Below are 19,100 nucleotides of genomic sequence, written 5' to 3' on the forward strand. Positions count from 1 at the left end.
AATTCTAGCTGTGGTCAAGTGTACTTTGAAGAATCATTTTATTTGGTTCATGATCAGGTCATGGCTGGTCAGCAACTGTGGTTGCAGTGTCTGTCTGCTGTGTCAGGGATCTGTTGCAAGAACAGTTCCTGATTGGCTACCAGACCAGACGTACTTCCTGAGGATCTAGTTGAAGCCAGACATGAGTCAACATAGGATGGTGGGGTAATATAGGGAAGAGGTCTTAGCAAACCAGCCCCTGGAAAAAAACAACTGGCCCTGGTCCCTTCACTAACCACTGTTAACTCCCCAAACTACCTGAAGGTAGCAATTGTTGCCTCCATTTTTAAGAGGAGAAAACAATTGCAGATGTTTTAAAATGCGCGGCTGCAGTCATGTTGGTAGAAAAATCACAACTTTTTTATATTAGCCAGTAATTTGTCTTTAATGTTCTAACTTTGTTTTATAGCTTTCTAATTATAATTTGTTCCTCTCTTAGCTTTCTTGGTCATTCTTACTATGACATTTAATTGCAGCTGTATTGTACTGTACTTCTATTTACCTCCTCAGCCCCCATCCCACCCCGTTTACCCTCTTCTGTTCCTCCTCCCATTGCTCACCTTCCTCTGAGGACATTGTGCCAACTGGTTAGAGTTAAATGTCTGAATAATTACTTCTATAATCGAAACCCAAGTGCATTACAGCAGAGTACCCAAATCTACATGTTGAACTGCTTCTTGATGCCTTCCCAAAGAAATGAATCTATTTTTCTTTTCTCGCGTAAGCAGGAAGTTAATAATACAACCACTGAGAAAGGTGAAGCCCTTTATTCACCGTTTGTTTTTTAAGCTAGCACTATAGAGGTATAACGGAAGCACATGTAAGTGGTACGTGATCTTCTGGAGGATGCAGTATCCACCTGAGCACACACCACCATCAGAACTGATAAGTGTACTTGTGTATCATGAGTGAGACAGGGTAGAGAGCACTTCCTCTACTACATGGAATTTCTCAATGTTATTCTCTAGAACTGTATTTTGTATCCTGTGGAAGACAAGGTTACCTGGTCAAGCATATATGGAAACTGATCATGTGTATTTTTAAGGACTCTAGCATTATCTTTACAAAGACACTTTTTATCATCTATATAAATGCAACATTACCAAACTCTTCATCAAAAACCACTTTTCTCAGAGACTATATATTACAGTCTCTAAGAAACTGGAAGACTATATGAAATGAATAAAAAATTTCCTCAAGCTGCAAATAATTTCTTAAATAAATGAATTTAACTAAGCTAATCTTTATGTGCCTCAATTTCTTTATTTGTAAAATAAGTATAAATAATCCTATCTATAAAATATAGTTATTGAATGCTAAATTGCTTAATGTTTGTAAAGCACTTACTATTGCTTAGTTTATAAGAGGTTAATAAATGATATATAAACATTTGATAAATAAAATAAATTTTAAATGTGATTATACCATAGTATAGAACTATTATTATATTATTCAATTTTCACATTACTATTTCATAATTTACTCTATCAATATTATTTTACCATATTTTAATATGCTTCCAATGTCTATTAACCTTATAAATGATAAAAATTATAAGCTCAAATTTTATTTTACATTGAAATCCCAGACCTTTTGGGGTTATTGGGGCTGAGTTTAAGACATCCAGTACTTTATGAATGCCTCATCATAAGAAAGAAAAAGTGAGCCTTCCCTTGGAGTCATTTGTCAGAAGTCAAGAAATGTCTAGAAAAGGGGATTTCTTTCATATAAGTAAGGTAAATTTTAAAGATTGCTCTACATCTATTGAATTTTCAAAAATTGCTTTGTTTCCAGGTTTCATTTTCTGGCAGGAGAGCCCAGAGGAGATGTCCTTGATAACTCTTTCACTGGAGGAATATGTAAAACTGTCAAAAGCATTCGAGCAAGTAATCCATACCGTGTTCCAGCCAATCTGGAAACTGTCAACTTCGAGGTATGGTGTTGTGGTGGCCGCTCCAACACGAATAGTGGTTATTAGCTAAGTTCCTAGTGGAGATTTTGATGCATTAAGGGACAGAATGCAAGGATAATGAACAATGTGAATCACACATTATATGCTTCTATTTAATCCTTCCAAAACCCAATGAGATCAGGATTATTTTCATTGGTTTAATGGAGGAAGAAAGAAAAGGTAACTAACTTGCACAACATTAAATAAACATCTTTACTCCACGAACATATAATTTTAAAACATACCCATACCCAAAAAACAGGATTATTTATTCAGAATATTCACTTGTCATAGTTTTTCCCTCACATAACCTTGAGACATATGTAAAGTAGTCTCATGTTTCTACCCAAAAAAAAGCAAACAAACAAGCAAACAAAAACATGATAATTCTGAGTACAAAACACATTGATTCATCTCCTGTCTATTTTACTAATTTGCTTGTTTTCCTATATAATAATGACCACCACACTGCAGTGTTGGGTAGTAGCCTAGTAACTAAAAAATAAGTGCATGTGGTGGTCTGAATAAGAATGATAAACTAATATACCTGAATGCTTGGCCACCAGGAAATGGAACTGTTTGGAAGGATTAAGGAGGTGAGGTCTTGTTGAAGAAAGTGTGTCATTAGGGGTGAGCTTTGAGGTTTCAAAAACCCAGGCGAGGCTCAGTGTCTTGAAGATCAGGATGTAGCTCTCAGCTACTTCTCCAGCACCATGCCTGCCTAATGATAATGGATTAAACCTTTGAAATTGTAAGCAAACCCCCAATTAAATGCTTTCTTTTATAAGAGGTGCCTTGGTCATGGTGTTTCTTCACAGCAATTGAACAGTGGTGAAGACAGTGACGAATACCTTTCTTTTGATTTTTGATCAGGGAAATACAAAATACATGGTTTTAGTTGTCACATTCTTGTATGCAGATTTGACTGCTAAAGAGAATTTCAGAATCTAACAATTTGTGAGACCTTCTTTACAGTAGTAGGTACTCAGCAAGAAATACTTCATTACTTCTTTAAAAAGACCTCTTTATTGCCAACAACGGTGCTCCTGGGTAAAGGTGCTTGATGCGAAGTCCAAAGACCTAAGTTCAATTCACAGAACTTACACTGTGGAAGGACAGAACAGACTTCTGTAAGTCATCCTCTGATGTCTAAATGTGCACTGTGGCATGAGGCTGTTCACACAGATAAACACAGAATAAATGAATAAATATGTGCATACATATATAAATGCCATATGTTAAAGTAAAAATGACATATTTATGCATCTAAATACAGGCATTTTCCAATCTAATACACTCAATCTAAAAACCATGTAATATACTACTGGGTTTGGAAAGTGACTTGGGGTCCAATGCCACATTCTAATAACTCTGGAAGACTAACAACAATATTCTTTGGATATACAATATTGAATAGGCTTTGAAGAAGGAAATGTGACTGTGATATTCTACTCAAGGGTGTTTTCTAGCTCCCAAATAAGCAGTCTATGAGCTTATTCTCAAATATAGGGTTTTCTTTTTTTATTAAATTTTTTATTTATTTTACATGCCAACCACAGTTTGCCCTCCCTCCTCTCATCCCATAGCCTTCCCCAACCTCCTTACTACCCCTCCCCCATCCACTCCTCAGAAAGGATAAGGCCTCACATGAGAGTCAACAAAGCATAGCATAACAAGTTGAGGCAGGACCAAGCTCCTCCTCCTGCACCCAGGCTGAGTGAGACATCCCATCATAAGGAATAGGTTCCAAAACCCCAGTTTATGAACCAGGGACAGGTCTTGGTCACACTGCTAGCGGCCACAAACAGACCAAGCTACACAACTATTACCCACATACAAAGAGCTTAGGTCAGTCCCATGCAGGCTCCCTAGCTGTCTGTCTAGAGTCTGTGACCTCCCATAATCTGGGTCAACTGTCTCTGTGGATTTTCCCATCATGATTATGACCTCCTTTGCTGATATAGTCCCTCCTCCCTCTCTTCAATTTGACTTCTGGAGCTGAGCCCGGTGCTTACTGTGGATTTCTGCATCTGCTCCCATCAGACATTGAATGAAGGTTCTATGATGACAATTAAGATAGTCACTAATCTGATTACAGGAAAAGGCCAGTCCAGGTACCCTCTTCACTATTGTTAGGAGTCCTAGCTGAGGTCATCCTTGTGGATTTCTGGGCATTTCCCTGGCACCAGGTTTCTCCCTAACTCAATAATGGCTCCCCTCTATTAAGCAATCTCTTTCACTGTTCCCCCTCTCTGTCCCTCCCCTAAATCGACATCCCGATCCCTCATGTTCCCTATCTCATCCCCTCTACCTCCACCCCATCCCCAGTTTACCTAGGAGATCTCATCTATTTCCCTTTCCCAAGGCAATCCATGAATCCCTCTTAGGGTCCTCCGTTTTATCTAGCTTCTCTGGGGCTGTGGATTGTTGCCTTGTTATCATTTGTGTTACATCTAATATTCACTTACAAGTGACTATATACCATGTTTGTCTTTCTGTGTCTGGGTTACCTCACTCAGGGTGGTTTTTTCTATTTCCGTCCATTTGCCAGCAAATTTCATGATGTCATTGTTTTTTACTGCTGAGTAATACTCCATTGTGTAAATGTACCACATTTCTTTATCCATTCTTTGGTTGAGGGGCATCTAGGATGTTTTCAGGTTCTGGCTATTATGAATAATGCTGTGATGAACATAGTTGCACAAGTGTCCTTATGGTATGATTGAGCATCCTTTAGGTATATGCCCAAGAGTGGTATCATTGGGTCTTGAAGTAGATTGATTCCCAATTTTCTGAGAAACTGCCATACTGATTTCCAAAGTGGCTGTACAAGTTTGCACTCCCACCAGCAGTGGAGGAGTGTTCCCCTTACTCCACATCCTTTCCAACATAAGCTGTTGTCTTTTGATCTTAGCCATTCTGACAGGTGTAAGATGGTATCTCAGAGATGTTTTGATTTGCATTTCCCTGATGACTAAGGATGTTGAGCAATCCCTTAAATGTCTTTTGGCCATTTGAGATTCTTCTGTTGAGAATTCTGTTTAGAGCTGTACTTCATTTGTTAATTGGATTATTTGGTATTTTGATGTCTAGTTTCTTGAGTTCTTTATATATTTTGGAGACCAGCCCTCTGTCAGATGTGGGATTGGTGATGGTCTTCTCCCATTCTGTAGGCTGGCATTTTGTCTTATTGACCATGTCCTGTGCCTTACAGAAGATTCTCAGTTTCAGGAGATCCCATTTATTAATTTGTTACTCTCGGTATCTGTGCTACTAGTGCTACATTCAGGAAGTAGTCTCCTGTGCCAAAGCATTCAAGGCTATTTCCCATTAAACATTATAGGTGAAAAACAAATTATGCCCACATACAGTTAAACATTTATCTTTTAAACTTCTCACAGATCCAGAGCCTTTCAGTCATAACTTTTTACATAGTCAGTAGTTTTTTTAACTGCCAGAAAAACAGGTTACTAGTTTTACCTTTCACATTTTAGAGTCCTGTCCAATTATCTTACCTAACCTGCAATTCTTTGTTTTCTAGTAACATGAAGTCAATTGTTTAAAGCTTTGTTTTAGCTATGGTGCACACTGAAACCTGTAAACATATTTCCCAATATCAAAAAAAAAAAAAAACTTGAGCTAATTCCTGGGACTCAATTGTTTTCCTTAATTATTAACTTAAACTACAGTCTATACAACTCATCAGAAAACTCATAAATCCTAGCTGTGTGACATTTTCTTGTTTCTATTTTCTTTCTATGCAAATCCTGCTTTATCAGGGGTGAGGGCAACACTATATCCTACCTTTACCTATATTAATTCTTCTACTAAACTAGCCTCTATCATACTCCCTTACTACCTTTGTTAAAAACCCTTAATCCTCAAAATTCTATTCAAATTAACACTATTATTGCATTAAATTATTACTTCAGCTGAACAGTACAACTTAAGTGGAAATCATCTTCACAGTACTCCACAAGTAAACATACCCACTAGAATGGGATAGTTCCATGAGATAAACACAATATATTAAATGCAGTAGGGATCTCCCCCAACCCATTCACACCATGCCAGATACCAGAGAAAAAATGGCCATAGCAAACATGGAAAGGCACAGTAGCAGCAAGAGACATTCTAGAGCTGAAGCCTTTGGGTCTTTGCCCATCCAAGATTCACCCATCATTGCCTATCATTCTGATGGGCCAAACTCTTGAAGCTCAATTGCCACTGTTCCCCTGACTGGCCATGGGCAAAAGAGAGTGTGCAGATAGGGTCGTAAAGCATCTCTTCCCACCCTCTTTTGTCTCAGTAGTAGATCTCTGAATATACTTTAAATTAAATCCCACACCACACTAGAATCCCAAGCAGTCTTAAAAATCAACCTCATCATTGGCAATATCATAAAGAAACACTTTACTCTATATAATTAAAACTTGCAAAAATAGCCCCTTTAGGGACTGAAGAGATTTGGGCTCAGTGATTAAGAACACTTACTGCTCTCGCAGGGAAGTTGAATTGAAAGTTCCCAGCACTGCATGACAGCTCGTGACCAGTTTCCACAGTCACTAGGCCTGCAAGTGGTGCATAGACATACACACAAGCAAAATACTCATACACGTAAAGTTATAAAAGGTAGAGGTCCATGGCACATGCTGCTGCTGGAGATCATAAGGATGTCTGTGGTCTGTGCTGTTGCCGGAAACCATGTAGAAGTCCATGATCCATGCTCCCACTGACTGTAAAGAGCAAGGAAGGAAGCTACTGCTGCAGTGGGATAGATGGCTACAGACTCGTAGTTGAGAAAAAGGGACATAGAAATCTTCTGTGACAACCCCTACCCCATCCCCAAAACAACAGCCTAGACAAGAATAGGAATCTTTATTTGTAGGCAAGCACTCTACCACTGAGCTAAATCCCCAACCCCAAGAATAGGAATCTTAAAATCGTGATGAGGATACTATAGTGTAGCTCTATACAACTGATGGCTTCCAGAGGGAGTGTGGGCAGGGAAGGATTGAGTTCTCTGTAAGGGGCTGGCCACCAGGAGTTTGACCATGCTCCAGTGAGTATATGCACAACACAAGTTGGACACATTTTGTGTCTCCTCCTCCTCCTCCTCTTCCTCCTCCTCCTCCTCCTCCTCCTCCTCCTCCTCCTCCTCCTCCTCCTTTTTAGGGGAGATCACAAGGAGTAGACCTGGGAGGATGGGGAAGTGAATATGATCAGGGTTTATCATGTGAAATTCCCAAATAGTCAATAAAAATATTATATATGTGTGTATATAGATGTGTGTGTACATATATGTATGTATGTATACACACATATATACATATACATATATGTAAATAAAATAGCTCTTGCAGCTTATCATCAAGTCTCAGGTTCTGTGTTCTTTCCTTAATCAAACTGCTCAAAATATTGCCTCTCCAGATCTATGCTTATCTATGGAATCCCATTAGTATTGAATTACCACACTGGATTCTCTCCCTAACTAATGTTATTTTATATGTATTTTGTTGGCCAGGTACAAACTGTAGAAGATGATTTGAAAACAGATTTCTACAAGGATTTAATCAATATTGAAAATAAGAAAAATAAAGCTTCTTTATTGTCAGGTGAACAGAAACAGTCTTTTCGTGTGCCGATTTTGTTTTCCTCAAAGAAAAGTAGAAGATTCCAACAAAACTCAGCCTTCAAGGAAGCTATCCAAGCCTCCCACAAAATGGTAAGGAAAACAGTTCCCTGTCATTCATTCTTTCTTCAAAATTAAGGCCTATCCAAGCAACAAGAAGCTGAATTTAAATAGACTTGCTTTTCATAACTCTCACTTTAAAACATAAAGGGATGCTGCATCACCATGCTTCCCTTCAACAAACTGAGCTGCGTGAGTTGTTTTATTTTCAGTTTTCTGTCCCATGCTGTGGTCAATGTGCTTTGTTTTCAATAAAATTTTAGGCTTATGTTTTATTTATGTGTATGGATGTGTCAGTGAGTGTATGCCACATGTGTGTGGGTACCCCCAGAGGCCGGGAGAGGATGTGGGAACACCTTGAACTGAAATTACAAAACAACTGTGAGCTACTAGATATGGGTGATGGAACCAAATCAGGTCCTCTAGAATAACAGCCAGTTCTCTCTCTCTCTCTCTCTCTCTCTCTCTCTCTCTCTCTCTCTCTCTCTTAAAATTTTTTATTCATTTTACACACCAATCAAAGATCCCCCTCTTCCCTCCTCCCACCCACCCCCAACCTACCTACCCCAACTCCCCCTCACAAGAAGGCAAGGCCTATCATGAGTAGGCACATCCAGTAGAGGCAAGTACAAGCCCTTCCCCCTGCCTCAAGGCTGCACAAGGTGTCCCATCATAGGTAGTGGGCTCCACAAAGCCTGCTCATGGACCAGAGATGGATTCTGACCCTACCACCAGGGGGCCTCCTAAGCAGATCAAGCTACATAGTTGTCTCACCATGCAGAGGGCCTAGTCCAGTCCCATGCAGGCTCCACAGCCATTGATCCAATTTTCATGAGTACCCACTAGTTTGATTTGGTCATCTCTGCAGGTTTCTCCATCATGATCCTGATGCACTTACTCATAGAATCCCTCCTCTGTCTCCTACTGGACTCCTGGAGCTCTGCCTGGAGTTTCAGCCAGTTCTCTTAACTGCTGAGATGTCTCTCTAGCCTCAGAGAGGGCTTTTTTTTTTTAAAGCCTCAATAAATTATACAAAGTAAAAGATTTCATTTCATTATGTAATTGCCAGTGATGGGGTTATTTTTTAGACTGCCTGTGATTTTAATGTATTTTCTTAGTTGTTAAAAATATTTTGAGACTTTCATATGTGAGTATTTATATCATTTCTACCTTCCTTCCCCTCTATCCCTTGCCCTGCCACTCTGCTCCCTCTCAAATTCAAGGAATTTTCTTCTTTAATTGTTTCTGTTACAAGTCTGTAGCCTACTGAGGCCATTTAGTGTTGCTCACATGTACATGTATTTAGAGCTGACACTTTGAGATTTTTATAACCTATTGGATGATTTGTCCCTGGGAAAAATTGATTCTCTCAGCAGCCATTGATTGCCTATAGATCTTAATCTAGGGGGTAGGGCCTTGTGAAATTTACTCCATTCACACTTGGGCATGTTGATTGGTGTAGTCATAATGCAGGTTTTGTGTAGGTAACCATAATGTTGAGATCTCATGGACTGTAACTTCCCTGTCATGTTTAAAATTCCTTTTAAAAAATTATGCATTCATTTATTGTGTGTATGTATGTGTGCATGTGTCCTCACATGTGAATGCACACCCTCCACAGTATGTGTGAAGGTCAGAGCACAACTTGTTAGAGTATATTCTTTCTTCCTATCAGTCCAGTCTCAGGGATCAGACTCAGGTCATCAGACTTGCTTTAACTAACTGAATATGTTTCTTATAAATCACATATAATAATATAATAACTGTCTTTTTTATGCAATCTGCTTCAGGCTTTCTATCGACATATACAGTCCCTTCTTTTAATCTATTAATTCATACTATCTAGGGATCTTGACTTTGATCAGATCCTCATGTCACCCTAACAAAGCATCCATAGTTACACATAGTTGTCTCAAAGCGTAGCATGGAGAGGGAAGGAGGTGGATAAATTGAAGAAATGCAGGTGATCTTCAGGTGGTGGCCTGACTTTAAGATAGACTTCACATAGTTGGCTATAAATGTTTTAAACATACTAGAAAACAGACATAAAAACACTTTTCTGTGGTAAATAGCTAGTTTTTATCTTAATAGTCTTCCCCAAAGTCGAAACCTTGGGGCTATTTATAGCTTAAAGTACATGAAATTACTACTTTTCAACCAGTCTGCCTTAAAATTGTCACCCTTGAATGGCTCAACTCAATATCATGATGAACACAGAAGACAGAGTCCATTTGAACAGAGCATGTCCTTATTCTAGTCTATCTAAGGAGAAAATACTACTGTGGCCTTTCTTAGTCTGCAGATACTGTGAGTTGAACGAGACCCTTCCACTGAACTCAATGTGTGCTACTGTTTTGTTTTGTCAATCCCAGATCTGACTAAACTTATTCACTGGGCAGAGACTCGCTTCAGAGCCAAATCACAATCAGTTCTGCGAGGCTTGGTGAATATCTATTTACTTTACACGACTGAAATTACACAATATAATCCAAGCACAGCAAGATCTCATGAACAGATGAAATGTGTTTATATTGCTTAAGACTCTGGTATAATGTACCTTCTTGGTCTAGACTAGCCAGTTGCAGCCCCCATACAGTTGCAGTGCATCATGCCTGCGCTTCTGCTATGTTGATATGTCAAAGCATATGTTTCCCTGGATGTCCTCTGTAAAGAAAACTGTAAATATTGAACTCCAAAAACGTTCATTAAAGATGCTTGTCTCTTCACAAAAGCACAGAGATGCTCCGAGTTTGGGGGCTGTTTGACAAAATTCAAGGGTAAAAGTTCATAAGTAGAGTTGGTGGGCACACCCTAAAACATAAAATCCACAACGAAAAAGTCTTTCCTGCCTTGTTCACTTCTACAACGAGTGCATCTGACATAACAGAACAAAAATTAAATTGAAGACAAGAACATATGAAGGGAAGAGAGTGGGGAGAAAGAGTAAATGATAGCTCCTTTGTATCCTTGAAGTGTTTTGGGTATTTGCATTAGCGGTTTTTGATGTCATAATTATAGCATACTGGAAAATGACTGGTTTATAATTAACAGTTACAATAAAATCTTTTTGCTAAAACATGGTAGTTATTCTGTTACCATCACTTACATAACACAATTTGTTAGAATTGAGAGATCAGATAGAATACATAATTTGTAAACACGGTGTACCTGAATATGCTCATAAATGCCAGGAGTTACGTGGGGGAATGTAAAGGCATGAGTCCATAACACAGTATCAACTGTTTAACCTCAAATTAACCTACATACTAAGAAAAGCAGATGTGTTTACAAAAACACAGCAATTAAAAAGAAAGCCTTCTCACTTTTGTGTATGGGTGGCAGAGATGGACTATAAAGAATTAGTTTAATGCCATTACTTAGTGACAGAAAATGTGGTGTTCTTTGGCACCACATTTGGTGTGAAATGTCGTCTGGTGCATATTTTCTTCATCTGGCAGTAGGCAGCTGAAGTCTACAGAATTCAGTGCTTCTTTGTGGTTAGTGAATATCACCTATAACACTTATAGCTGGATCTTTTTGTCAACTTTTTTTATTTTCAACTATTTGCATTCAATGAAACCTCACTGGTGGTACAGCTGTGCGCAGACAGTCATAAAGACTAACGTTGCTGATCACTGATCTCTTCCTTGGTAGAGAAGGCATGCAAAGCTACATGGTATACATTATTGAGATAGTCTCATCTGTTTAACACTTTGAACACTGCAGGAAAAGATGCTGGAGTGAGGCACGAAGATTACAGCTTATGTGTGAAAGCCTGCAATAGAGTTGAATTATTTTCATGCTGTGGGAGGGATGGGGCTAATGAGAAGTTGACATTTCAAGAACAGATGCCTCACATTCTCATTATCTCTGTCTTCATTTCCTTCGTTTTACCTCCCCCCCCCACTTATGCTTTTCGCCCCTTTTTCTTAGGATTCTAGCTTTGTCAGGATCCATAAAACAATCAGAGTCTTAAATTTCACAATGAAAACGACAGACCTGCAGCTTTCAGATGTCTTTCAGAAAGCCCTTCACCATCTGCCTTTAGAATACAACTCAGCTTTGTACAGCCGGATATTCGATGACTTTGGGACCCACTACTTCACTTCAGGCTCCCTCGGGGGCAAGTATGACCTTCTCTACCAGTTTAGCAGCCAGGAGCTTAAGAACTCAGGTATGTGGGCTTTTCTTTGTTAGGTTTGACAATAACACGGGACACATCTTTTCTCCTACTCCTTCCCTCTAATGACTCTGCTTTGATTTTATTTAGACTTTTTGTTGTTGTTGCCAAAATTGAGATGAAGAATAATCAAAAGCATATTGAGTTGTTTTCTGGTTACCATTATTCCCCAATGAAATAAACAAAATACAATAAAAATAGTAAATAAGGACCTAAAGAAGAAGAAGAAAGTATGTTTAGCCTCTGTGGCCCAATGTCAGACATGATCACTTAAGAAAGATGCTTGTCAATACCTCAAGAACACAAAAAAAAAGATCTTCAAACTTTTACATAATTTACTTGTAACATTTGATAACAAATAATATATCACAACAGTTTACAGCAAATTCAATAGCAATTATTCTCTTTTAATGATTTTAAGGAATGACCGATGGTGTAAGACAATTGGACAGTGAGGGACTTGACAAAGGACTGAGTTAATGTGGGCCAAATATTCATTACTATTGAAATTTGCAAGTGCAAAATACTTCATTTTGAAAAAGCGTTAAATGTTCCATCCTAAGAAACAGAGCAAATGTTTTAGTTTATATAGATAATTGCAACATACACCAAGCATCTTGGTTTCTTGAGTTTTATCTAAAAGTGCAAATACTAATTATCATCATCATCATTATTATTGTTATACATATAAAATCTTTGGATTGCTTTGTTTTCAGACACCTGTGTGAAATTAAACAGTGCCCTTGTGATGATCTCTCATGTGTCCCACAAGATAAAAATTGAGAAATAATGGTAACCAGAAAACAACTCATGAATTCCCCCAAATACATCAAAAATTAATCATCACTAAGTTTTTGTACTGTATTTAAGATGCGGTAGCAGACCAGTCCTGGGCTCCTTATTCCTAGTCCTCTGTTCTAATGTATCAGTATAAAAAATGTTGATGTGTGATATGCCCTGCCCTGAGTCCTTCTGAACTATGAGCTCCCTCTTGATGTGCTTCCCAATAAAGGGGATGAAACAATGCCATCCAGGGTTTTCAGGGGCAAAACAAAGCTTTTAAAAATTGATCTGATGCATTTACTAAAATCTAAAAGACTTACACTGTGATGTGCTGTCCATAGTGGCCGCCTGTTGTGTTCCATTTCATTCATTCTCTATTGAAGCAAGGCTTGCACGATGTATTTGATGGTTTCTACCACTTCAAATGGCACCACCAATGTGCACAAATAATTAAGAGGAACTCCTAGCCCTCGAACCCCATCAGACCTGCAGATGAAATTATTTTGGTCATTGCTACTGTAGCCTAGGCAAACGTTTCCCATCTGGTGAGTGTTCTTGTTAAGCATTCAGAGCAATGCTTCTTAATGCTTAAAGACTAGGTCAAAGAACTATGTGAATCTCTAACCAACCAATATTTCAGTGGCTGAAGGCCTGTAACCAAAACAAAGGAGCGATAGGCTCTGCTTTCCTGCTAAAACATTCTCACCTTCAATGTCTTTCTAAACGGAGGTAGAGGTTGACAAAGATACATAAAGTGAAACAAAGGTTGAGATGAGAGGGGAAGCTAAAAATAAACCCTCACACATATTCATATACACTAGATATACACACAGACATTGTGTATGTGTGTGTGTGTGTGTGTGTGTGTAATTTACAGCATACATATGCACATGGCTATAACCCATATATCCAAAACCATTGTGTTTCAATATTCTTATGCTCTGGATATTGTTATGTTCAGAAAACTTTTGAGCTACAGTAATACTGCTGTGCAATCTTAATGAGGAAAATGAAGCACACTGGGACAGAACAAATCCTACTAGAATAGAATTCTCCAAGGGGTGGGCTTCCCTGAATGTCCCTCTCTGAATGAACCTTCTCTTTTTCTCACCTTCTTTATCTAGGAATAAGATTAAAGCTAGCTTGAGATTTAAGGCACTGGTAGACTTTATTTAATAGCGATTACACCTCTTGTCATTCCTTTTTGAAAATAGTTTGGGTGCTACATGGTACTTCTCAAGAATACAGTTAAACCAAACTGTGTTTTGTTTGCACCCTCTTTCCTCTGTTGTTCGATGCCCCATCAGTATGCTAAAATTTTGAATAAAAGTTGATGTTACTTCAGCACACAAGGTGAAAGAATTTCACAAACACAGTGTACACTGAAAATAATGGAGATATTCTAAACAAGAGGGTAATTTTAAAGTCCCTTTGTGAGGAAGTCATCTTCTGCTCTGAATTTTGAGGAGAAAAAATAATCACCTCAGTATTTCTCAGCATAATGGTTTTTAAATTATTTCTAAGCCTTTACTGTATGTTAATAAGACAAATTTTTGAGCATAGTGTTTTGACTGGCGCTTCTGGCTTGTTCATTCAGAAGAGACCGAAAGGCTACAGAAAGACTCATTCCTTTGCCACAGCATAGAGACAGTCAGGTGTGACAGATCAGGTACCACAGCACCAGGGAGACTCCCCCAGTTAATATGTGCAGAGGCCATGCAGTGTACCACTCTTGGGGACCAAAGAGTATACACAGAAAGTCACTGGTGAGACCTTGATTCTTTAATCACCATCTTGTAAACACCATGAAACAGCATCATCCTCCATTTCTTTAAGGAAACTTGCATGATCCTCAAGTATATAAAATTAACTTTGTCCCCAGGTAAATCATTGTGTTATAATTAGTTAGTCACATAACATTTAATTCTAATTTATAACCTTTAAAAATCAAATGAAGGAATAAGAAAAAAGAACTGAGCCAGGCGTTGGCAGCACACACCTTTAATCCCAGTACTTGGGAGGCAGAGGCAGGCGGATCTATGAGTTCAAGGCAGCCTGGGCTACAGAGTGAGTTCCCAGAAAGGCGCAAAGATACACAGAGAAACCCTGTCTCAAAAAACCAGAAAAAAAAAAAAAGAAAAAAGAACTGTAAACTGTAGATTCACGAATCTGCTACCATTTCTTCATATTTTGACTTATAAAAACAATGTTACCAGATACACTATTTATTCCTCAAGACTGAATGAAATAGCATCTTCTGTGTTAGAGTTGAAAATACAAACACAAGGACTTCAAACTATTTTTTTTAACATATGTCAGACTTAAAACATAAAAAGTAAAAGAAAATTGAAGGCTGACCTAATTCACATCTACTTCCATCTCCTCTGGAAAATTTGCGCCTTCTTGCCTTCACTTTGACATCAGACCCGATCCAATGTATGCCTCAAGCTCTCACAATACTCACCCCTGTGCATTGCAATCTGTAACCATAAGTGCCAGAACTCGATAAAGCCTTTGCTCTAAAGTGGTTAAGAGCTGGCATTACAGCCTATCTCCCATGCACAGTCAGATGTCTTGGAATGCTGGGAAGAAAATAGGAAGCATCAATTCCCTTCACATCATCCCAGATAAGTAGTACCACCTCCACTCTCAGTTATGCTAGATCTATCTCCCTGTGCCATCCTAGGCTCACAGAGAGACTCTCGGGTCAGTGAGCATGATTATAGGCATTGTGATGGAAGTGATTCAGATATTCACATGTCAAAAGCTGTAACAACTGATGGTAAGACATTGGCAATTGGTAGGGTTGGTAAAGGTCTTCTAATGGAATGGTTTCAGCCTCCAAACATCAGGCTTTTTACATGATATGTAAGACAGTAGAGAGCCACCCAATGAAAGCAGTACTGGGAATCTGGCAAGATGTTAATTCCAACTCCCAACCTGAAGAGACAGAAATTATGTAATACTGTCTTCTTTGAGACAGCAGGAAAATGGCACCAACTAGAGATTTGAATTCAGATAAGGAGACAAAACAGCCAACAAAGAGTCTGAAGAACTTATCAGTCAAGACTTTAGAATTTCTATTATAATAAAAAGGTGTGAGGAGGAGGGATGGAATGAGTAACCAGGTCATGGGACAGAAGCCTAAATAAATATGAAAATGAACATTGAGTGAAGGATGGCTGGTACGATTCATTCTTGAGACAGTGTACAAGTGAAGCGACTCACACCTCACCAAGACAGCTACTAGTCCAAAATGTGGGTCACATCATGAGAAGCAGACTTAATGAGCAGGGCTACCCAGAAGCAGCGCACAGCAGAAAAGATAATCCTTAGGGTCCCTTGTGTACTGTGGCAACACGGGCAGGCTGGGAGAGACAACAGCCCTGTGGGATGGGCTTCAGTGGCTTCCCAAGTGCTTCCTGGGACCAGTATCAAGGGTGAAGATGGTGGGAACTCGTAGAATCTCTTCCATTTGGGATTTCCACAGGACCTGTGTGATGCTGAATCTCCAGGCAAAACTGTCTATTAGAGCTGAGCATGTTAGAAGCGGATGACAGTATCCAGCCTCATGACAGTGGCCAGAGACCCCCATGGTTCTCTTCCTTGAATCCTCAACGGTGCGTTCTCAAGGGGTTTTGCTTGTATTTCATTTTCTAGGTCTAACAGAGGAAGAAACCCAGAACTGTGTCCAGTATGAAACAAGGAAACGCTTTCTCTTTTTTACAAGCACCAAGAGAGAAGAGCGGTGTACCACGAATAAACTGTCTGAAAAATACGAAGGTAACAACAGCGCTCTCTCCGCAGTTTGTCCCGTGTGTCCTGAGGCTGCCCATTATCTACCATATTGCACATGACTGCTATGTCTTCGTTGATATTATCTGTCTGCCTCAAAACACTATGTGCTGTGAGGGAAGGTGAAAATAAAATACCATTAGCACTACTTAAAAAGTAGAAGTGGAACCCGGGTGGTGGTGGCAAACGCCTTTAGTCCCAGCACTAGGAAGGCAGAGGCATGTGGATCTCTGTGAGTTCAAGACCAGCCTGGTCTATAGAGCAAGTTCCAGGGTGCCCAGGACTACACAGAGAGAAATCCTGTCTTGAAAAAAAAAAAAAAGTAGAAATGACTAAGGTGTTCTTTTCCTTATTCTTAGGCTGTTCAAGTCAATGAACAGTATATTGAATTTCCCCATAGGTAGAAGAACTCCTTATCAGACTCTTTATCAGGCATGGGAAAGTAAACAGTAGTATAAACCAGACTTCCCCTCTAAGACACTTAGAAAGCAAGGATATGTAGATAGCCAACCATTAAAAACACAGACTTGCAATCAGAATGCTGGAATCCACACTGCCTGTCACCAAAAGGCACATGTGCGGAAGCGGGAATTGAATCTTGAAGTTTTCCTTTATTCAGACCTGAGATCTAAGAAGGTAAAAGACAAGTGTGTTTTTAGAAACTGTCTTATGTCTCTGACCAGCCAAGTTTATAAGGATGAAGAAAATGGTTATGGCAACTAAAAAGCTGCCTGCCGTAACAGAGTTCAGTCCCATCCTTCTGGTCAGATGGTTGTCCACATTTCTGAGACTTGTAGTGGATGTCTGCAGCTGCCACTCCTTGCACTGTTCCCTTATTCTCTGAATGTCTGGACTCAGGCACTTCTTGGAACACTGCATTTAATTAGAGTTTGCCTGATTCAGGCATGGATTCCAGCAGCAATATCTGGGCTGAAAAGCAGGATGGGGTGCTTAACTCAGAACATACCAATCATTAACGATGTGATATTAAAAACAAGTGTGTGCTGATTCCTTTTCATGATATTCCATCTTACAGAAGCAGCTTTAGAATGCAGAATATGAAAGTGCCCCTTGTGGCCTAGTCCCTCACTAACTCCCATTACCTCATATTTATAAGATCCATAATGTGCAATGGATGGCATCCTGACACTGTGTAAACTGACTGATTGTCCTCAAAGCTCCTGACCACTGAGGCAATTCTCCAGCAAGATTGTCCATGTAGGAGCACACACAAGCACTTAGAACTTAGTGTGAAAATTTTTTAAACACCACTATGCTGTGGGATGTCTTTCTGTACACTGTGAATATGTGTGGCTCTGATTGGTTGATAAATAAAGCTGCATTGGCCCATGGCAGGGCAGGATAAAGTTAGTGGTACATTCAGACTGAAGACAAGGCAAAGAAAGGCACAGGGGCAAAATACCAACCCACCACCCAAGAAGCACCATGCCAGTAACTCCATGGCCACGTGGCAAAACATAGGTTCATAGAAATGGGTTAATACAGTTTGTAAATCATATTAAGCCTCTGAATTATTATCTTATAAGTGGCTGCAAGACTGCTGAGCTAGGAGGGACCGGAGAATCTTCCAGCTACACCTCCATGTCTGAAACAAATATCATAAACAGAAAATAGAAGCCAAGATTAGAAGGCATTCAGTTAGTGTCAGGTAACCACATGTGAAAACTGTTTTTCCAAAACTTCTTGGCTTTAGTTCTTTTTGGAAAGACTGATATGGAAGACTCTGTTCTTATTTTGGCTTTGAGAAAGGGTCTCACCATGAAGCCTGGGCTGTCTCCTAGCTCATTATCCTCCTAGTTCAACTTCCTAAGTGGGAGAATTACAGACGAGTGCTACCATGCACAGTGGTTATTTTGATTCTGGCACTTTCAACTCTCATGTCTGAATAATTTTTTTCTGAAGTCACTGATTTATCCATGGTTGGGTCTTGATTGTCTCTCATTACCAAGGTGAGAAGGTTTGATCTGATTGCATGTTGAGATATCTAAATTACATTCATGACACAATAAAACAAATTAAATCACCTGTTCATATAGTTAAACTATGAAGTTTTGTTTTGTTTTGTTTTGGACTTTTTTAGAATCTCATACATGACTATTTGATTTACAATATTACTGCCCCTTCTTATAAACCCTCCAACTCCTCTCATGTCCCTCTTCCACACTCTCCAATTTATGACCTCTCTTCTTCTATAGTTATTCTTACATATTTATACACATATATGTTTATTTATATGTGCATTTGTATACATAAAACCTACTGAGTCCATATAGTGTTGCTGATATAGACATGTCTTTAGTGCTAACTACTTGGGATTGTATAACACAGGAGGACATTCATCCCTAAAGGAAACAATCTCCCCTCTCAGCAGCCACTGATTGCCTGTATTTCTTCATCTAGAGGTGGAGCCTGGTGAAATCTCCCCATCCACCTGGCATGCTGACAAGTGTTGTCATTATAAGGTCTTGTTTCATCAGCCACACTGAGATTTTATGGGTTCAACTCCCCTGAGATGTCTAGGAAGAGTTTTACAGCAGCAAGAATTCTGGTTCTCTGGTTTTGACAATCTTTCTGACCCCTCTTCCTCAGCCCTAGTGTAAGATTACATTAGAAGTACTAGTCGGGACTGGGCACCCCAT

General features: G+C 39.2%; 1 protein-coding gene across 1 annotated transcript in view; it reads left to right on the forward strand.

The window, feature by feature from the left end:
• C6 (complement C6) overlaps positions 1 to 19,100 on the forward strand; it is a 68,791-nt gene that overhangs the window by 17,714 nt on the left and 31,977 nt on the right. The window contains exons 5-8 of the mRNA XM_036206741.1: positions 1,834 to 1,972; positions 7,515 to 7,715; positions 11,616 to 11,856; positions 16,306 to 16,428. Of these exons, the coding sequence (XP_036062634.1) occupies positions 1,834 to 1,972; positions 7,515 to 7,715; positions 11,616 to 11,856; positions 16,306 to 16,428 (704 nt within the window). The remainder of the gene's footprint in view (positions 1 to 1,833; positions 1,973 to 7,514; positions 7,716 to 11,615; positions 11,857 to 16,305; positions 16,429 to 19,100) is intronic.

The sequence above is a fragment of the Onychomys torridus genome, chromosome 15 (genome assembly GCF_903995425.1).
Source record: "Onychomys torridus chromosome 15, mOncTor1.1, whole genome shotgun sequence".
In the NCBI taxonomy this organism is placed as follows: Eukaryota; Metazoa; Chordata; class Mammalia; order Rodentia; family Cricetidae; genus Onychomys; species Onychomys torridus.